Genomic DNA, 18485 nt, shown 5'->3' with positions numbered 1-18485 from the left:
ACAGCCTTTAGTTTTCAGACTTCCAATTTTGTATAAGTAGTTTGGAAAGACCTGGGAGAGAGTTCTCTTTCTTTTTAACAAGAAGGTTAATATTAATTACAGTTCTAATTTCAATTCCAGATTTTGAGCTTACTCATATATATTTGTAAAAATGTACTAAGTGTATCAGGGGCTGAACAGTGTATTTTGAATGATGCTCGCTTGGACATGGAGAAAAACTGCATAGTAGATTCCCTCCATGTGGAAAACTTTTCTTTTTCCAGAAAAAGTTGACAGGAGGTCTTCAGCAGGCAAACCCTTGGAAGAAAGTGTGCCTCCAAAATATTAAGGCTTGGAAAGGAAGATAGCCGATTAGATGGATTCAGGTTGAGAAAGGACCAAGATAAAACATTCAATTAGCCTGCAGCCTGACCCCACAGACTTCCAATGGTGCTTGAAAAAGATGAGCTGTCTTTGACAGTCACACCATACAAAAAGACTTCAAGGAAGTATACCAGGAGCAGAAAGCAGAAGCTAAAAGCAAATCTTGGCAGCAACAGAGGTTACCAAATTGTTTTGAGTAAAGAAACATTCATTAGCATCAACAGAGACTTGATGAAAGAGGAGAAAGAAAGGTATGATATTGAATTATGAGGATGAAATAAACCATAAAAGCATATACACAGGCACAGTGCTATGATGTAAATAAAATCACAGCTTTCAGAGTGATGAGTGAAAACAAGGTAAGTTGAATGGCACCTAAAAAACTCTTAGGCATCCTCTTCTAGGAACATCCCTTGGGAAGTGAATGCAGCAGGACTGCTCTCATTTCTTCCCAGGTCCAAAGTTTACTAATCAAAAGCTGCACTCAGATCATCACCTGCAAGTTGTGCAGGGCATAGACCTGTGCTCAAACAAGACCAAGTGCTCTGAAGGCCTGAATGATCTGGGCAGGAGGGGTCAATCAACTTGACTGCCAGCCCTGAGTCAGGAAAGGTAGGACCTTGGCCACCTTGTGGCTTAATTAGAAAAAATCCCATTGCCTTTATTTCCTGATCAAAGTCTTGATCATTTCAATTAAAGACTCAATTCTTCCCCATTGGTTTTCATCAACCATGATCTGCATGAATCCAATTTTACACTAGATATAGTATTTAATTAAATCAAATTTTACAATAGATATAGTATTTCATTTGATCTAAGCTTTGGCCAGAGAACTCACAGGCAGCATTTCCAATTATCAGCCCTCTTCTACATCCAGAAAGAAAAACTCCCAAATCTGCAAATGAATCAGAAGCTTCTTCACAAAGAGAAGAGCTAATTTCATAACCTCTATTCATCTCTTTGCCATCAAATTTGGCACAATCTGATATAAAATATTTAATCAGAACATTCTAAGTTCCTTTCTTTGTCAGAGCAAAATCTTCCTAAGATGGTATGTTCATCTTACTGTAATGCCATTACTTAAAATTAATTTCATACAGGATGTTTCTTCACCAAGTTGAAATCTTAAGAGTGAAATCAGAAAGATAGTATCTAGAATCTGCTCTAGCATTGACTAGAGAATTGTTTAAAAAAAACAACCCAAACCCATCAAACTTCCAATAAGCCAGTCCACTGTGAAGCCTTGCAGTTCTTTAAAGCAGAGAATAAATCCCAAATCACTGCTCAGAAATCACTGTGGAAATGCAACACTGCATTGCATCTCTGCAATGCTCTGAAATAAACATTGTTCAAATAACTACCCAAACAAATCCATGCTTTGTGACAGGTTAGGTATGCTAAATCTTCAAAATAAAGGATGCCTTTTTATACAGACATGGACAAATCAGAAGAATAAAATCCCAAATGGCATTGAGAAAATGAACAGGGATTTTCTCAGCATCTCCTTTAATACAGGAGAAATGAATTTAAAAATAATCAGCAAGAGCTAAATTAAAAAAATACAAGTAATATTACTTTATTCAACCCCCAGTTAAGCTGCTGAACACTTATGTCCCAGGATATCCTAAAATGTTATCTTTTATATACAAAACTTTTAAAATTATTTGAACTAAGTTATGGAAGTTATTCTACCAACATTTTTTTACAATTACAAAGGCATAAACTCCTGTTTAAGAACTCCCTGAGCTGCAGATCACTGAGAGCTGAAACAACAAGGTGGAAAGACACTCCTATATTTCTCTGATCCCATATTTCCTCACCATCACCAGCTAGCAACTAGATGCACGATGGGGTTAGACAGTCTCAAGCCTCATTCTGTATGACTGCTGGTGGTAGTTCTTCTTTCTGATCATTGAAACTTCCAGTTCCATCCAAATGCTTCATCTATTACCTGTTCATCAAAATGAACTAAAAAGGATGTATTTTTTCGTGTGTGGGGATTTTTGCCTCTTCACAGTATTTTTGTGTTCATTTCAGAACAGTTTGGTAGAGTCATGGAATATATCATCCCACAGACTCCCCTATTTCATGGCTTGTTGGCTTCTGCAGTGGGCTGTAACAGCCACAGATGGATAACATGAAAGCTACTTTTGGGTATCTATGGAAACAAAGAGCTGAAGTCTGCCTCAGGGTCTTCTCTTCAGTTCCTCCACCCAGGCTAGGAAGGGGCAGGGAATTTCCCCCAGTCTCCAATACAGAGAGGAGGGAAATGTGGCAGCAGGTGCTGGGAATGTAAATGGGGAGCTGAGGCAGGTGAAAAGGCAGAGGAAGGAGAAGGATGCTGGAATTCAGAGATGAAACAAAAGAGAGAGCAGGACTAAGAGGAAAAGCAAATACAGATGGAAGTGCAGGTTGATGTGAAAGGAAGAGGAAACACAAAAAACTCTGGTTTGTTTGTTTAGTCCTGCCAAGCTGATCCTTGAAATGTCATGCTGAATTACAAGTGAATAACTTTTATATTAAGAATATCAACACATTTTTATCAAAGCTCACTAAGTTTTCCACAAATTGTGACTTCAGAGAACACGTAAAAAAAAAAAAATCTATTTCAGTAAACAAACTTATCCATTCTAACGATTTCACCCAAGTCCATCAAGATGAATTTTAGCAAGTTCAGGTTGTCTTTGGGTGCTGCTTCATTTGCTCTGCAGTTAGTGAGGTTTAATGAAAGCTTTGGGTAAAACACAGAATCTCCAGCTGGCTGTTCAAATCCACAAGGGAGCAGACACTGTCCTGCTGCTGAAAGCCAGAAGACCACAACTACAGGAAGCTCTCCCTGATTCCCAAACATGACTATTAGTCTTCCTAAGCTCCTCTTCTCTTTTCATAGCTCCAGACATCACATTCCATCTGGCTAAGTCAGGCTATGTGACACCTCCTGATCTCATGTAAATCTTGTATGATCAGACACAGCTCTGCAACTTACTCAGCTTTCAAAATAACATGTGCTATGGGTATTTGCCACATGCAGATCATCTGTGCACAGGGCCAAGACATTTCCTTATGATTAAGGAGTTAATGAGAATGCCAGTGCCAGCACATCTCACCTGAAGGCTCCAATGCAATGCATTAGTTATCAGTTAATATTTATTACTCATGGACATTCACACTCTAGGTGGGTAAAATAATCATTAGAGCAAAGGAATTTACCACCATGTACCTCAGTCATTCACCATCTGAAACTCGGTACAGTATTTAAACTCCTTGAACACATCCAAGACGGAAAAACAGCCGTTGAATAATTATCTTAAACAAACAGTTTAAGTACAACATTTGGGCACCCTGCAGGTGTGCACCTGCTTAAAATTATGGCCAAAAGAGCTAAAATTCAGCCCTGGATCAGCAAATTGTCTTTTACTACATAAACACAGGAGAATTTATTATGCTGTATCACATAATGTGGGAATCCATAAAGTTAGAGGATTTTAAGTTGGTGGGAAAAAAGACAGGCCTCAGTTACGGCAGAGTTATGAATATTGCTGATGCATCATGTAAGCTGTAGGAAGACGTGAGGAATAGAACAATAGACCTATGTCTAGTGTTTCGAAATAGCTTTCTTAGTTGCAAAAAGTTTCTAGAAGCAAGGTTCACTTTATGAATAGGGTTTTATGCATTGTCTTCCTATAAATGAACAAGCAAGCATTGTTTTAACTCAAGCTACGTCTGCTTATGTTGATTGGTTAGAATCACTGTCAATATTCCTTTGCTCTGTGTAATCAGCTAAGATAAGTATTTGGTATGTTGTAACATTAAAGTTCTTTGGCTTGCTGCCTAGATTGCGAGCTGCTCGCATCTTGCATGTAAAAAATCATGTATGAAGCTGATGCTGAGAAATAAACGGCTCTCAACGCTTTCCTAGCAGCCCCACATCCCATTTGTGTTTGTACATAAATTAGGCGCCTGACACCCTGTCATGTAAACTGCTGATTTTCCAGGGAGACACAACATATCATTTACATTCTAGCTTGGGGGAGATAGTGCTTTACACTTTACAGCACCAACATGCACATACAGGGAAATGTAGGGGGGAGGTGTGTGTGCACACTTGGGAGTGTGCCAGTTTGTTTACAGAGAAACATATACCCAGACAAGAAGAAAAAAACAGCAAACATATCTGTACCAGAATGAGGGACAGCACCAAGAATTCTTTGAGTATTTGTCCAAGTTCCCCATGGTTTCACTACTGAGGAGTTTTGTGTCTCTCGTCAAATTATCTAGGGAACTACAGGCCCACCAACTTCACCTCAGTTCCTAGGAAGTAGGTACAGCATTTAATCCTAGGCACATTAAGGATAAGAAAATCATCATGAGTAGCCAACCAAGAAAAAGTCATGCTTGAGATGAAGTAGATCTACCTGCCTTGGTAGATGAGGGAAGAGCAGCTGATGTTTTCTACCAGGACTTCAGTAAGGCCTTTGACACTGCCTTGCATAAGATCTTCATAGAGGAGCCGTTGCTACAGAGAATGGATGAGCAGACAGTGAGGTGGACTGAAAGCTGGCCAGGCTCAGAGGCTGGTTATCAGTGAGACAAATTCTATTTGGATGCCAGAGACTAGCAGTGGGGCACAGGGGTCATTACTGGATCCTGTTTAAGATCTTCATTAATGACCTGGATGGTGGGGCAGACTGTAACTTCAGCAAGTTTGTAGGTGACACACCTGAAGCACTCAGGGGGCATCTTATCAATGTAATACCTAAAGAGAAGGTCCAAAGACAACAGAGCCAGGCTTCTTTTTACTGGTGGCTAGTGACAGAACCAGAGGTAATGTGCACTAGTTGAAACACAGGAACATTAGGAAACATATTTTTGCTTGTGACAGCAACCAGGCACTGGCACAGGTTGCCTGGGGAGAATGCAGAATCCCCTCCTTAGAGATATTCAAAACCTTTCTCACACAGTCCTGGGCAACTGGCTCTAAGTGTCTCCACCTGAGCAGTACATGGGCCATGTGACCCCTAGAGGTCCCTTCCAACCTCACCAATTCTGTGTCTGGGAAGCAAACAAAACCCCCCAAAACTAAACAAAACAAGAAAACCACAGTTAAAAAAAAATTAAGATAATACTTGGACGTCATTTCCAATCTCTGGAAACGGCACCTACCCACTCTCCAAGAGCATCAACACATTTTCATTCTATATTTACATGTGTGGGTGGCATAATTTACACAAACACACACATATGCACACACAGAATGCAGAACTGAAAAAAAAATTCCTCAGCAACAGGCTGACATATTTTATCAAAATTCTCCCAGAGACGAATATGCACAGATCACTCACTTTCAGGGATTGTCTGCACCTGTAGAGTGGCTTTCTGCATATGCTCACCATTATTATTTTTTATCTCTTCGTAGATAGGACAATCCTATGCTGAATGCTAAAACTCTTGAAAAGAGAGGGATGAATATGCACTCAAAATTAACTGGATTTAATAAATTCCTAATTTTCTCTTATATACTTTATATTCTCATTTTAAAGTCATACCTTTCAGCTTGATTAGCCACCAACACTCAACTATAATTTTTAAGTAAAAATAACCAACAAGATGTTATTAAAAATATTACATTCCATTCCCTTATATCCCAGTATCTCTAACTTCATGCACAGTGCAATCCCATCAGCCTAAGCCCATGTGCTTCAGCTGCATCTGGCCCAAGAGCAGCCATGCAGCCAGTCCTCAGTACTTTCCATGGATTTCAAAAGCACTTCTGTGCAAGAGCACAGCCTACACAGACCAAAACCTGTATTTTGGACATTTCAATTCAGCTACTCCTTGCTGACAAAACCTCCACACAACCAGAGTATGTGACCAGTATGTACATTTCAGTCAGACTGCATCTTGCTACAGCACCTTTGGGTCTCCAAGGGGTTTAAGGTACCTGGAAATTCAAGATAATTTATGAAGGCACTAAATCCACACTCCTCAGTTCTACTTCTTTCTTTGCCATTTAGTAATTTCTATGTTGAATATACTCACTTTGCTGGATTTTATTACTATTTAATTATGACTTTGTCTGTTTTTTCAGGTCTTGCTGGCTCATTGATTGCCATCAGCAGAAGATTCATCCAGCCAAATTATGTCTCCAGCTATACCTGAGTGACTCTGCTCAATTTAGTTCAGCAATAGGAACTTAATTAAAAATTCTCTTAAGAAGGTGCTGGCCAGAAAATACTCATCATGGTAGAGTGGCATTCACTTTGCAGCACTGATAGGAACATGAACTAATAAAAACTTTTTTTTTCATGCTAAAATGAATTGCCTTGACTCTCACTAGACAGTAGCAGCAACTGACATAAGATGAGAATCATATCAGTGGGCAGATCTATTCTGTAAGATTTACTCTATTCAGACAATCACTTTACAAATTAAAAACCACATCAAATAAAGGGAATCTCCATTACTACATCAGAATATATAGTTTAAATCTACTTATCCTGCCAGAGACGAACTGTGTGAAAATGCAGCCAAAGTGATTCAGAAAACGGAGACAGCATGAAAGTTTTCATTGTGTCCTTTCCAAACAGGGCCATTTCATTTATTTTGACCTTTAATCCATTTCTTGAATAATTTCTACTATTGGTGTAATTACACACAGTGCAGCAAAATGATTTTTTTCTACACAGAGAGCTAAAATTACTCTTTTTTAGGCTATTTTATCACCCTGAATTTTAATTACGTGAAGACTGTTGATTTTGTAGCACTAAAAACAATGGTGAGAGCTTTATTTCTATTTATAGTCTGGTTTTCTACCAGGGATATAGTGGTAGAAAAACAGACTATAATGTCTAGTGGTTCTACAAGAGCGAACTAAGGAAAGAAGAAGAATACCATCAAAAACCTCTTAAATTTCCTAGACTGTGCTGGCCTGAAATGTAAACATTTCATAGGTCAAAACAACTGGAATAAATGGGATAAACTCCTCAAAGTCTGAAAAACTTGGTTGAAAATGCTAAATTAAAAGACTCCTGAATTTAAGATTTTGCTTTCTGCATATGCTCACCATTATTATTTTTTATCTCTTCATAGATAAGACAATCCTATGCTGAATGCTAAAACTCTTGAAAAGAGAGGGATGAATATGCACTCAAAATTAACTGGATTTAATAAATTCCTAATTTTCACTTACATACTTTCTATTCCCTTTTTAAAGTCACACCTTTCAGCTTGATTAACCACAAACACTCAACTATAATTTTTAAGTAAAAATAACAAACAAGATGCCATTAAAAATATTACATCCCATTCTATGTTCTATAGTTACATTTTGAATTTCTTTAAGACACCATGCTTCCAGTTATCAAAGAAATAATTTCCATGATCAGGTAAAATAACACAAAGAAGGATTAATCAAACATGCAACCCGCAATACAAGGCAAATTGATAGGCAAGTGCATTCGTTTTACTGACTGCAACAAGGAATCCTACTGTAAAATGCTCAAAATCCGCAAACCAAGCTACTGTCACCAAATCCCTTGCCAGTTAATGATAAATCCTCTCTTCCACAGTATTCCTCTTTATATTGTAATGCCTTGTGGTCACTATCATTATCTGCAGTATTATATAGCTTTTATGAAAAAATAAGGCCTAAAGGGAAAAGTTTTATGATGCTTTTTTTTAATTCATCTTGATTTTTAATCTAGATTCCAAAGAGAAGTTCAAAGTTTCTGATTCAAACTGTGTTAGGGTTAATGGAAAATCTCCCTTCGCTCTTGCAAGATTTTGCCACAGGCTTCAAATTGCTGCTTCTCTTTACTGTTCTTGCTATTTCAATTTTGCCTCAGCAGTTTGTCTATGCCATCCTAATGTGCCAGAAGAATCAATTTTATTTTATTAAACACTCACCTCAAACCACTGGCCGTGTGACTGCATTTTAAGGATGACACAAGGGTCTGGTTTAGAGAGGGCATCCCTGTCAGATATGCCTTTGCATGCAACTCGCAACTCCACTTTAGTCAGGCATGGGCTGTTAAAAATTCCCAGGGTGTTGGCTGCTGATTCATAGATGTTGCTCATTTTCTTCATTCCTTGTTCTGAAAGAGAGAAAAGGTCTGTTAAGGATGGTGCACACAAGGCACAGCCCCTCCTTCCACACAGTAACAGTGAATGAGAACCAGAGCATGAGGGGAAAGAATAAAATCAAAGGAATGCCCATAGAAAAAAATAAATAATCATCTCATGTGTTTATAAGTAAGCCAAGTTCAGAACGATATTTTCCACCATGCCTCTGAACTCTGGAGTGAACTATGACCTCGACTTCCAGCTCTGCTCCTGCTTACAGAGCCACATTTCCCCAGCCACAGGCTAGACAGACAGGATGGTAATTCTGTATTTCTTAGGACAACACATTGACAAGGGTAAATTAAATTGGTACAGCACTCTTCCAATCTGCTTTTATTCCCCTCTATTCCTTCTAAAGAGTATGCACTTCTTCTTGCATAAACTTTTGGCATAAATGCCATAGAAGGCCCCTTTCAGACGAATCTTAAATTGCCAGAAAATATTCATCATGGCCAAAATACATTTCACTGTTTCCACGCTTACTGCAGCAGATTACCTGCCTCCATTCCTAAGCAAGTAGCCAAGATTGATGTTCTGTACAGAAGGGCAGGATATTTATGCTGCCACGACTTGTTGTTGTAGAGTGTGTGCTCTTTTGGGTCAGGAATCAGAGTTACATGAGCACAGATAGCTGGAATAACAGGGACCTCCAACCCTTACTTCATTATGAACACCACCACCAATCTTGTAGCTCAAGAATTTCTCTCAACAGAAGCAACAAAAATATTTTAACACAGAGCTCACAAAAAATCCCTATATGACCATTTCTGCATCAATAAAGAATACAGGAACACTCTAATTGGCACATTTGCTCTGAGCTTCACAGCCTGACCCTTTAAAAATTTGCTTCCTAATACATGGATTAGTGCCTTCATCACTTTATCCCATACATAACAGCCACAAAAAAGGAATCTCATACTTCTAGCAGGTAGATTTGTCTTGCCATTTAATCAGCAAGACATTTTAACTGTCGATTTCAAATCTTTTCACTGCCTATTCCACAACACCCTGTTCTCAGAGGTTAATGATTTTTGAGAATTGTTCTGTAATAAAAATTACATTTCAGAGATATGGAAAGGGAAGTGAAAGTTTTTCCCCCAAATCTGCTAAGTTAAAAATAAACTCAAAACCTACAGAACCACACCTATCCAGTTTTCCTATGAATTAGGAAGATATTTCTCAACTCAGAGTATGGGGAGTTGGCAATAGAGTTTCATTCAAATTTCAGGAATGTAAGTGTGACTGATGAAGCAGATTGTCTGCTCCCCTGGCAGAAGGGATAAAAGCTTGTTAACAACTCACAATTCTTCAAATCTATGCAACAACTTACTGTGTGAACATTGACCTGCTGTCACTACCCCATTCAGATATAAGCGAAGGGAGCCTGAGTGGACCCCAACCACTCTCTGAACCTCAGGCTCTCCAGGCATATTTGAAATGTGAGCCACACCACAGACATACTGCCTGACATCCTAAGATCAAAACAGTCACCTTCAGCCCCTCCCAGTTACTTGTAAATATTGTCATCTAAACTACTGTTCCTTGGACTTACTGCTAGGAAAGTAACACAACTGAGAAAATGGGCAAAACTGAACAACACATGGAAAAGGCAATGATATTGGGCTATGTTATAAAGCCAGGGACTGGAGAGGCTGTTGTCTAATTATTCATCATTTTGTAATCCCATCTCCTGCAGAAAGCTGCTCAACAAGCTCATCCCACACATTTACAAGACATTTTTACATGTTGCCCTTTCCAAATTGAAATCCATTTGAAAATTGGGTTAATTCTGTCTCAAACACATCATGCATCATTAATAAAATGTCATCCTTTGTGCAGAAATGGGCTGGTGATTTAATTAAACTGGATGATTTCAACACTGAAGAGAAGAGGAAAAAGTAGCAGAGTGAGGGGGAGAGATGTATTTTTCTTCCTCCTACAATAATTATACATTGGTTTTTCAGAACAGCAGGTAAGTATAAAAATTATATTTCTTTTTATCACTACAACTATTATTTCAGCTTTTGCAAGTTCTAAATTTATCAATGGAAAAGATCAAGGCACAGCCTTGTTCTTTTGTCTCATTATATTCTTCTTTTAATATAATCACTAGCTTGGGCTGTTGTGCTGATGTCACATCACCAGGAAGCTGGAGGCCTGGAAAATAGATTTTGAGCCCACTGAAAGTGGCTAAAAATGGTTTGTTTTGCACAAACATAGAGAAGTTAGATTGCATAAGATTTCTTTTTGTCAATTAACTAGGTACATTATTGATGGAGAAAAAAAATTATTCATTTTTCTTTGCTACAAACTCTTCCTTTCTCAGTTCATTAGAACCTTGTTTTCCTTCAATGTCCACACAGTTTTGATATTCATTCAGCAAACAAGAGCTGTGCTCAGTAGAGGAAAGCAATAGAACACATAGAGAAAGTAAGTGATAGGTCACATATTTGTAAAGTTTTCATTTCATTATTGCATACATTCTCTCTCATTTCCTCAGGAAAGTGGTGGATCATATGCTTCCCACACAAACTTTTTAGCCAGTGCTAGACTGAAGCGAAGACAGGCCTTCTGTTTTCACCTCTCCATGGTGAAACATCGAGAAAACAGTACCAACTGGAAAAAAAATTAAAACTGCACTATGCTGCAATTGAAACATACCACGCTACAAAGACAACCCAAAAAACAACCAAAAAAAACCCCACCAAACCAAAACAAAAAACCCCAAACCAAACAAAAAAAAAAAAACCCACCAAAGAATGTGTCAGCTACAAAGAAAGAGTGAGAACCTTGAAGACAGGTCTCTGTCTCCAGTCTCTCAAACATGTTCTATATCTGGCATACTTAGAACTCATTTACTAGAAATTAACGTGCTCTTTTGACCTTTTTAAAGAGATTCACAGCTCAGAGTGATCTTACTGACACATAGGATGTGATGGGGAAACATGAAGCCAAATTCTTGTCAGTAGTGACCAGTGACAGGACAAGAGGCAACTGGCACAGACTGAAATTCAGGAAATTTTGATTAAAGAAAAGGAAATTTTTTACTACAAGTTTGGTTCAACACGGCAACGTGCTTCTCAGAGAACTTGTAGAGACTTCAGGTTTAGAGATATCCAAAACTTGCCTGGACACAGCTCACTTTGAGCACAGGCTTAGAATAGATGATCTGCAGAGGTCTTTTCCAACCTCTTCTACTCTGTGACTAAGCAGCAAACAATCAAATTATAAACTTTTCAGGGTACAGATTGTTTCTGTTATATGTTGTTGAACTAACTGATTATTTGAGGCCCTTGGCTACAAAGCCATGCAGAAAATCAAAATGTATACATAAGCTCAGCATTTCAGGTACAAAGTAGTGCTACAAAGGCTCCCATGTGTAGGTACTTCATTAAAAGCACACAAGTTCAGAAAGTTGTGCCTGTCTAGATAACTGGATTACAGTGAAAATCAGTATTACACATTTGACAGCTACATCTTTCTCTATTCAGGGGGACCAAATGGCTTAAAAATGTTCAGTTGTCTAGTGCCTGCAGAAGTAAGGATCTTTGTGACACAGAACACAACCAGTACATGCCTCTCTCTGGGAGTTAAAAGACTTGAAATCAGCTCACTCAACCAGATCCAACTCCTTGCAAAATGGTGATTCACATAAGCTCACCACAAACTCAGAACCAGCCTCCTTAGATTCACCATGAAATAAACCTAAGATGCTATCTGAATTCTGATTTCAAGTTCACTCCTTTGCCCACGGTGTCATTTTGCCCTCCTACACACAACAATGTCCAAAAAGCTTTTCTGCAAGTTGTCTGTGTGAAAAATGAAGAGATTGCTCTCTACAGCCCCTTGTGAAGAATCAGGGGAATGTTCACACTCAGTCTCACCTTCAGTTCAGGCAATAAGAGAGCAGCAAATGAGAAAGATGCTGAGATTAAAAGCAGTAACCAATGTGCTCTGCATTTAGAGAAAGGTCTAATTTAGAAACTTGTACTCCAGACCAAACTACACAAAAATGAATTTGGGGGTTGCAGGCTTCCCATCACCATATGTTGACAGCTGTGTCTGAATTATTTTACTGCCACTTAGGTCATGAAATGAAAATGAGCTAATAGCATCTGTCTGCTTCTACAGAAGTAAACACCAAGAGCCTGCTCCTGGAAAGGTAAATTATGTTTGCAGTATGTGCACATGGTGGGAAATACTAATGGTAGAATTACATGAAGTAAGAGCTGTGAATAAGTGCCTCCAAAAGAGAGCAGCCCTAAAAGCACTGGTTGCTGTGGCATTAGCTGCTCCCTACGTATTTACACTTATAAATTATAAATGGCAGAGACATTTAGTATTCAAAACACATGAACAGCTTAACTCTATAGACAGAAAGCTTTGTACCTACAGTTTCTGGACCTTCCAGGGCTTAAAGTCTAATAAAAGGAAGTATGAAAACCAAGTCTACAGTTAGAAGCTTAGAATTAAAAAAACTCAGATCAAGTTAAACAAAATACAGTAAGAGCAAGATTTATAGAAAAGGCTGAAATTAGGCTGGGTGCTCAGGTAGGAGAGTTTTTTAAAGTTCCTCTGTTTAGTAACTTGTTCAGCTCCAGCAGACTGGAGGCCATGCACCCCTTCAGGGAATGACAGTAATTGAGACAAGTAATTATTTTTCTTTAAGAAATTTTATGTAATTGGGAACTCCCACTCTGTAATAATTATTGTACCAGCTGTTGGCACCAAGGCTTCCTTGGTTGTGAAAAGCAAATCCATTCCTTCACATTCAGCTGTAAATAGGTTTTGTACAGATGAGGAAAAGTGGGAATTCATCTGGAGTTCCTGATTCAGCAAGTTCATTAAATTAATATTCCATGTGCTTAATCAGGAGCTCAGTAAGACACCTGGCTTGCCCAGGTTTGAACAGAGACCCCAGCATGACAGGGAAAGCAGACCTATCTTTATTTTGATATGCATTAAGGTTTTTTCATTATGTCTAATCTTTGTTGCTGCTGTGGCCCTTGCCTTGGCCCTTCTCTGTGCGTCTCTGGAAAATGCTCATGAACAATCAGTGCTATCTTAAACAGAGTCATTCAATTACTTATCTTGGACCACGTTCCTAGACTCCTGGTTTTCAGCCATATCTCAAATCACTGCACAAGACTCTCCTCCTGTTGGCATTAAAAATTATCCTGGTCAACATCAATTATATCATAAAATGCCACAGAATTTTAGATGATCATAGATAATACAGACAAAATGCAAGCTGCCAAAATTAATTTGAATATGAATTATTATGTAATGGAAAGTCAATAGATTAGCTAGACCCCTCCACAGGATAGTTTGTGCAATTAAAAATACAATTTTTCCTCCTTCACTTTGATTATCTGACAGCTATTAATGAAGATTTATTTAAAGTTACACCTACAAGAGCTTGACAAAGGCCTTTGAAAAATGAGCAAAAACTCAGTAAGGAAGGGGGATCTGGAGAATCCACAGCAATGCCATTGTGAACAATGAGACAGATCTGATAATGCAAGTAATCTATTTGGACAGAAGGGGAGACGGTTCAGAACAAAGTGCCAGTGGTGGAAATGGAAATACACACACACTGACAGTTCAAAGGGACTCATTACCATAGAACCAGCTGTTTCAATTATAAGGGGAAAAGGGAAAGTCACTGGAAAGAAATTGAGACACCTAATGCATGACAAAACACTGTACAGAAGTGTGCTGCACCTACACAAATAACCCCATTTCAGTTAAGAGAAGGAAAATCCCCACAATAACTGGAGCACCGGGAGATGCTCAAATATGCCCCATTCTGGATGCTCCGAGTGGCTCCCACTGAAGTCAGACTCAATGCAATGTAAAGCACCTGTAGGAGTCAGTGCTAAAATACATATATTTTATTCTCCTCTGCTGGAAGAGAAAATCTAGGATTTGCCCTGGCTCCTTTAGCATGTAGCTAATGCCATCAGTCACCTCTTACTTCACAGAGTTCCCCGCTGTCTTCCTTCTTACAATGCTGTAAAACACTCAGGGGAAGAGGAATCAAAAATTCACTAATACAAAAAACAGGAGACTGAACAAATACAAGATCAAAATAACCTTCCTAGGATAAACACAGACAACTTCCCTTCTGGAAAGCAGTCTCAATGCTTTTTACTGGAAAAGCAGCAGAGATTATTTTTTTTCCCCCACAGAATCAACCAAGGTCTGCTTCATTTACATTCACTGGGTTTGTACCAGTCACAAAGGAGTCTGCCTCTCCCACAGCAAGGCTGGCTCTCAGGCTGGCTACAGAGGGTGAGAGCTTGGTCTTGTTTATAAAATGGCACCTTCTAAAACAGTGTGTTGGTTCAATAGGATAACAGAATGTGTTTTATTTGGAACAGTGTAGAAGTTAGAGAGAAAACAAACTGGCTCATCTGTATGCTGAGACACAGTAACACATACAGTTGTCCTCTTATCCAGTCTTGTTTCCTCAAATATGCCTATCCAAAGCCTTCACTCGCAACTCAATACTTTCAAGCAAAAGTATTAAATAGTCCCAATGTTCCTCTTCCAAATCATGAAAATGGCATATTTTCCCTTAAAAACATGAACGAAAGTGGGTTCGCTCTTCAGTTTATTTCTATTTACAAAGCAATTAGAACTGATGTTCTACAGTCCTTTCTCACCATTATAAAAGCTAAAAATGTATTTAAAAAGCAAGAGAAAGAAATGCCAGCAAAGTTCACACTGTTCTATACCATGACTCCTGGAGCTGATGATTTATAAGCAGGACTGAGTAATATGAAACCCCTGCAAAATTCAGGCTTCCACAAGTAAATTATTTGCCTGCTGGTTTGGGTATAGGCTCTCAGAGTCTGGCTTGAGTCTGTGCTACTCTTGAGACAATACCTGAAGCACAGGCAACTGTAAGAGCAGGGATTAAGCACTGATACATGGAAAAGCTCAGGACCATTGAATCCACTTCAAACACCACACTGAGGAGTTATACACACAAAAAACCCCAAACCTACAATATGCAAGCAGTTTGCAAATATAAGTGACATGTAAGCCTTGAAACTCAGAGAAATGTAATTGAATCTCTCTAATCAAAAATTTCAAAGCTACTACCATGTGATACTTTGACTGCTTATCACTAAAAGCCATTACAATTTTCTTAGGCTTGTCATTTCAGTTTGCTGCTTGCACTAAGTGATATATCAAATGAAACACAAGAACAAAGGTATACTCACGATGAGGATATGTGTTTGCTGCTTTTTAAAAATTGGTTTTCCCAATTAGGTATTAGAGGGAAAATAAAAGTGTCTTAGCAAGAAGCAAAGCTTTACAACATAGCTACTTATGCAAGAACCTTAAACAATTGGATATTTTGGTATACTTCAAAGAAAGATAAGCCTGGAACAAAATCAAATAATCCCAGCACTCTAAGGTGCAGCAGTAAAAATTCTGATATCAAATAAATCCAACTGAGAACCTTCAGAACATATTTGAGGCAAAATAATTCTTCAAATAATTAGACAATTCTGAACAACAAGATAAATGTATATTCTACTACATTAATCCTTGCCTTATCATTTGCACTTGCATAAAATACATTTGAAATTAAAATTACCCTTTATCCACCCTGCAAAAGCATATTGTCTATCATCTAGAGGAGCATCACAGAATTATTTACATTGAAAAGACCCCTAAGATGAGATCCAGCCATTAACCCAGCACTGCCAAGTCCACCACTAATCCATGTCCCTAAGCACCATGCATCTACACATCTTTTAAGTATCTGCAAGGATGCTGAATCACTTTCCGGGGCAGCCTGTTCTGGTGCTTTACAACCCTTTTGGTGAAGAATTTTTCTCCTCATATCCATTCTAGTGCAACTTGAGGCCATTTCTTCTCATGGTATGGCTCGTTGCTTGGGAATGAAGCAGCAAGTTGTGCTCCTCAGCTATTCCCAATTACACCAGAGTATGTACATAAACACACGTAATGCCTGCCAGAGTTTATACATTTACAGATGTAACATATTGCAAACTGCTAATTTTCCTCAACAGATGGCTATAGTGGCTCTTCCTGCAGCATGAAAATGATTCTACAAGAGAAGCTGCTTCCTGCTCCTGATCCAAAGACAAGCACATCAAGAGGAGCAGCGAGGAAGGACTTCCCATTTACTGTTTAGTTACTGCATTTGCAATACAGCCAGAAAGTACACCTGCTGTAAGTTGGCTCAGTTTCCTAGGAGTGTGAGGAAAAACTGAATTTATCAATTACACCAGGGCCTTGTTGAGCTCAAAACTGGGACAGAGTTTTAAAATTAAGTTGCTCTGTCAGGTAGGGCAGGAGGAGAAGAAAGAGAGCAATGGATAATGCTGCAAGCAGTTGCTGTCTCACTTCATAGCTGCTCCCCCAACATGCTTCACCCCTTTCTCAGCAACAAGCAGCACTCCTACGGCGTCCCAGGACTCTTGACAGACAAGGAGCAGCCTGCCCACCCTCAGGGGGTTTCTGGATAATGAACACCTTTACCTGATGGCTGGAGCCAGTCCTGAGTTCATTCCCTTCGTAACAGAGATTCAGGGACAGCACACGGTGGTTTGTACCACTAGTTAAGGTAAACCGTTAGCCTTTCCTGCCTTCTTGTCATTTAATTACTTTCTATCTTTTTTCCAAAATCCTTGATCAAATATTTGAAGAGTCACCCATGAGACTTAGGCCAAGCACACATTGTCTCTGCCTCAGCTAAATCAGCAAGGGATATGATCACGTTGCAGCTCCAACTGCAGGCACGAGAAGAGCCATGACAGCCAAATTATATTTATAGAGAGAGTGTAATTTCTTTCCTAGTTTAATTTCTACTAGTTTATTCTGACCTTCCTCTAGGAAGTTATATCCTACTCCATCCTGGGAGTGTTTTGTAATCACAGTACCACCATACCATGATAGACTCAGTCTCTGAAAAAGCCAGTAGCTATTTTTGGTGTCGAATTGATTCACAAAAGAATTGCAGCATGCTGTCAGCAAAAAGTCCTACCAGTGCCAAATGTACCGCTGGTGCCAGTGGCGTGCCATTCCTCTGCTGGCGTGTCCATGCTTCCCAGGATCTGCGCTCTACTGAGCTACCAAAGATGGGTCCTAACGCGGCAGGACACAGCGCAGCCTCACAGAGATCCTAACCTGGGCCCTGGAAGCAACAGAGCTTTGTCAGCAATGTTATAGGAGACCTACTTCCTTCTGACACAGTGCCAAGACTTTGGCTAAGTAACACTTTCAAAAACAAGCTCTAGAAATCCAAGCCACCAAGAATTTTCAAGAGTTTCTCTCCCTCGGGAATTCTTGACGTGTGAGAAATATCTATGTGGTCAACCAGTAATGAGAAGAAGCAAGATACTTGGAATGTCTTTATAAAGCTTTTTCTGCCATGAGGTTGTCCCTTAAACACTTCTAAAAGGCACCTATGAGTATACAAAAGAGTTATGTCTTCCTTTTGAAATCTGCAAGTCCCCATATCTCTTTGATAGCATAAACTGACAACCAAAGGGCAAAATGAAAAATTCAGCTCTTAAAGTGATTACAGAGTTAGAGGCAGAGGGAAGGGGTTCTCAGTTCCTAAAATGATGCATACAAAAAAATGAAGTCACATAATCAATATTGATGGAATTCCTACTACCACACACAAAAAACACTGGAACACCTACCGGTCTTGACATCACACCCTGGTAGGAGAACATTTTATGCAATTCACATTAGGCAAGCAATACCCCTAAGATTTGGGCACATATTGCACTGGACTTCACCTGCATTCATGTGTCTTTAAAGGACAAATTTATACAAGGTGCAATAATGCCCATGAAGCATCCAATGTTAACAGAGAGAAAGGAATGCCTATAAGCCAGCAGTGATGGCACTCAAGGGAGAAGAGACACAAGAGGCTGGTATTGAAGTCCCAGACAGATGTTTCCACTTCACAAATGCAATTTGACTATGGTCAAATTATCTAAGGCATA

At 39.1% G+C, this 18485-nt stretch overlaps 1 protein-coding gene across 1 annotated transcript in view; it reads right to left on the bottom strand.

The window, feature by feature from the left end:
- The window catches only part of CPNE4 (copine 4), a 189020-nt gene extending 171368 nt beyond the window's left edge, over positions 1-17652 (bottom strand). The window contains exons 1-2 of the mRNA XM_005423951.2: positions 17513-17652; positions 8269-8456 (exon numbers count right to left, since the gene is read on the bottom strand). Of these exons, the coding sequence (XP_005424008.1) occupies positions 8269-8456; positions 17513-17570 (246 nt within the window). The 5' untranslated portion in view covers positions 17571-17652. The remainder of the gene's footprint in view (positions 1-8268; positions 8457-17512) is intronic.
- Between the last annotated feature and the right edge of the window lie 833 nt (positions 17653-18485).

Source organism: Geospiza fortis, unplaced genomic scaffold (assembly GCF_000277835.1).
Source record: "Geospiza fortis unplaced genomic scaffold, GeoFor_1.0 scaffold346, whole genome shotgun sequence".
Lineage (NCBI taxonomy): Eukaryota > Metazoa > Chordata > Aves > Passeriformes > Thraupidae > Geospiza > Geospiza fortis.
Note: the sequence above shows the minus strand (reverse complement) of the source record. Positions and strands in the feature narration are given on the sequence as shown.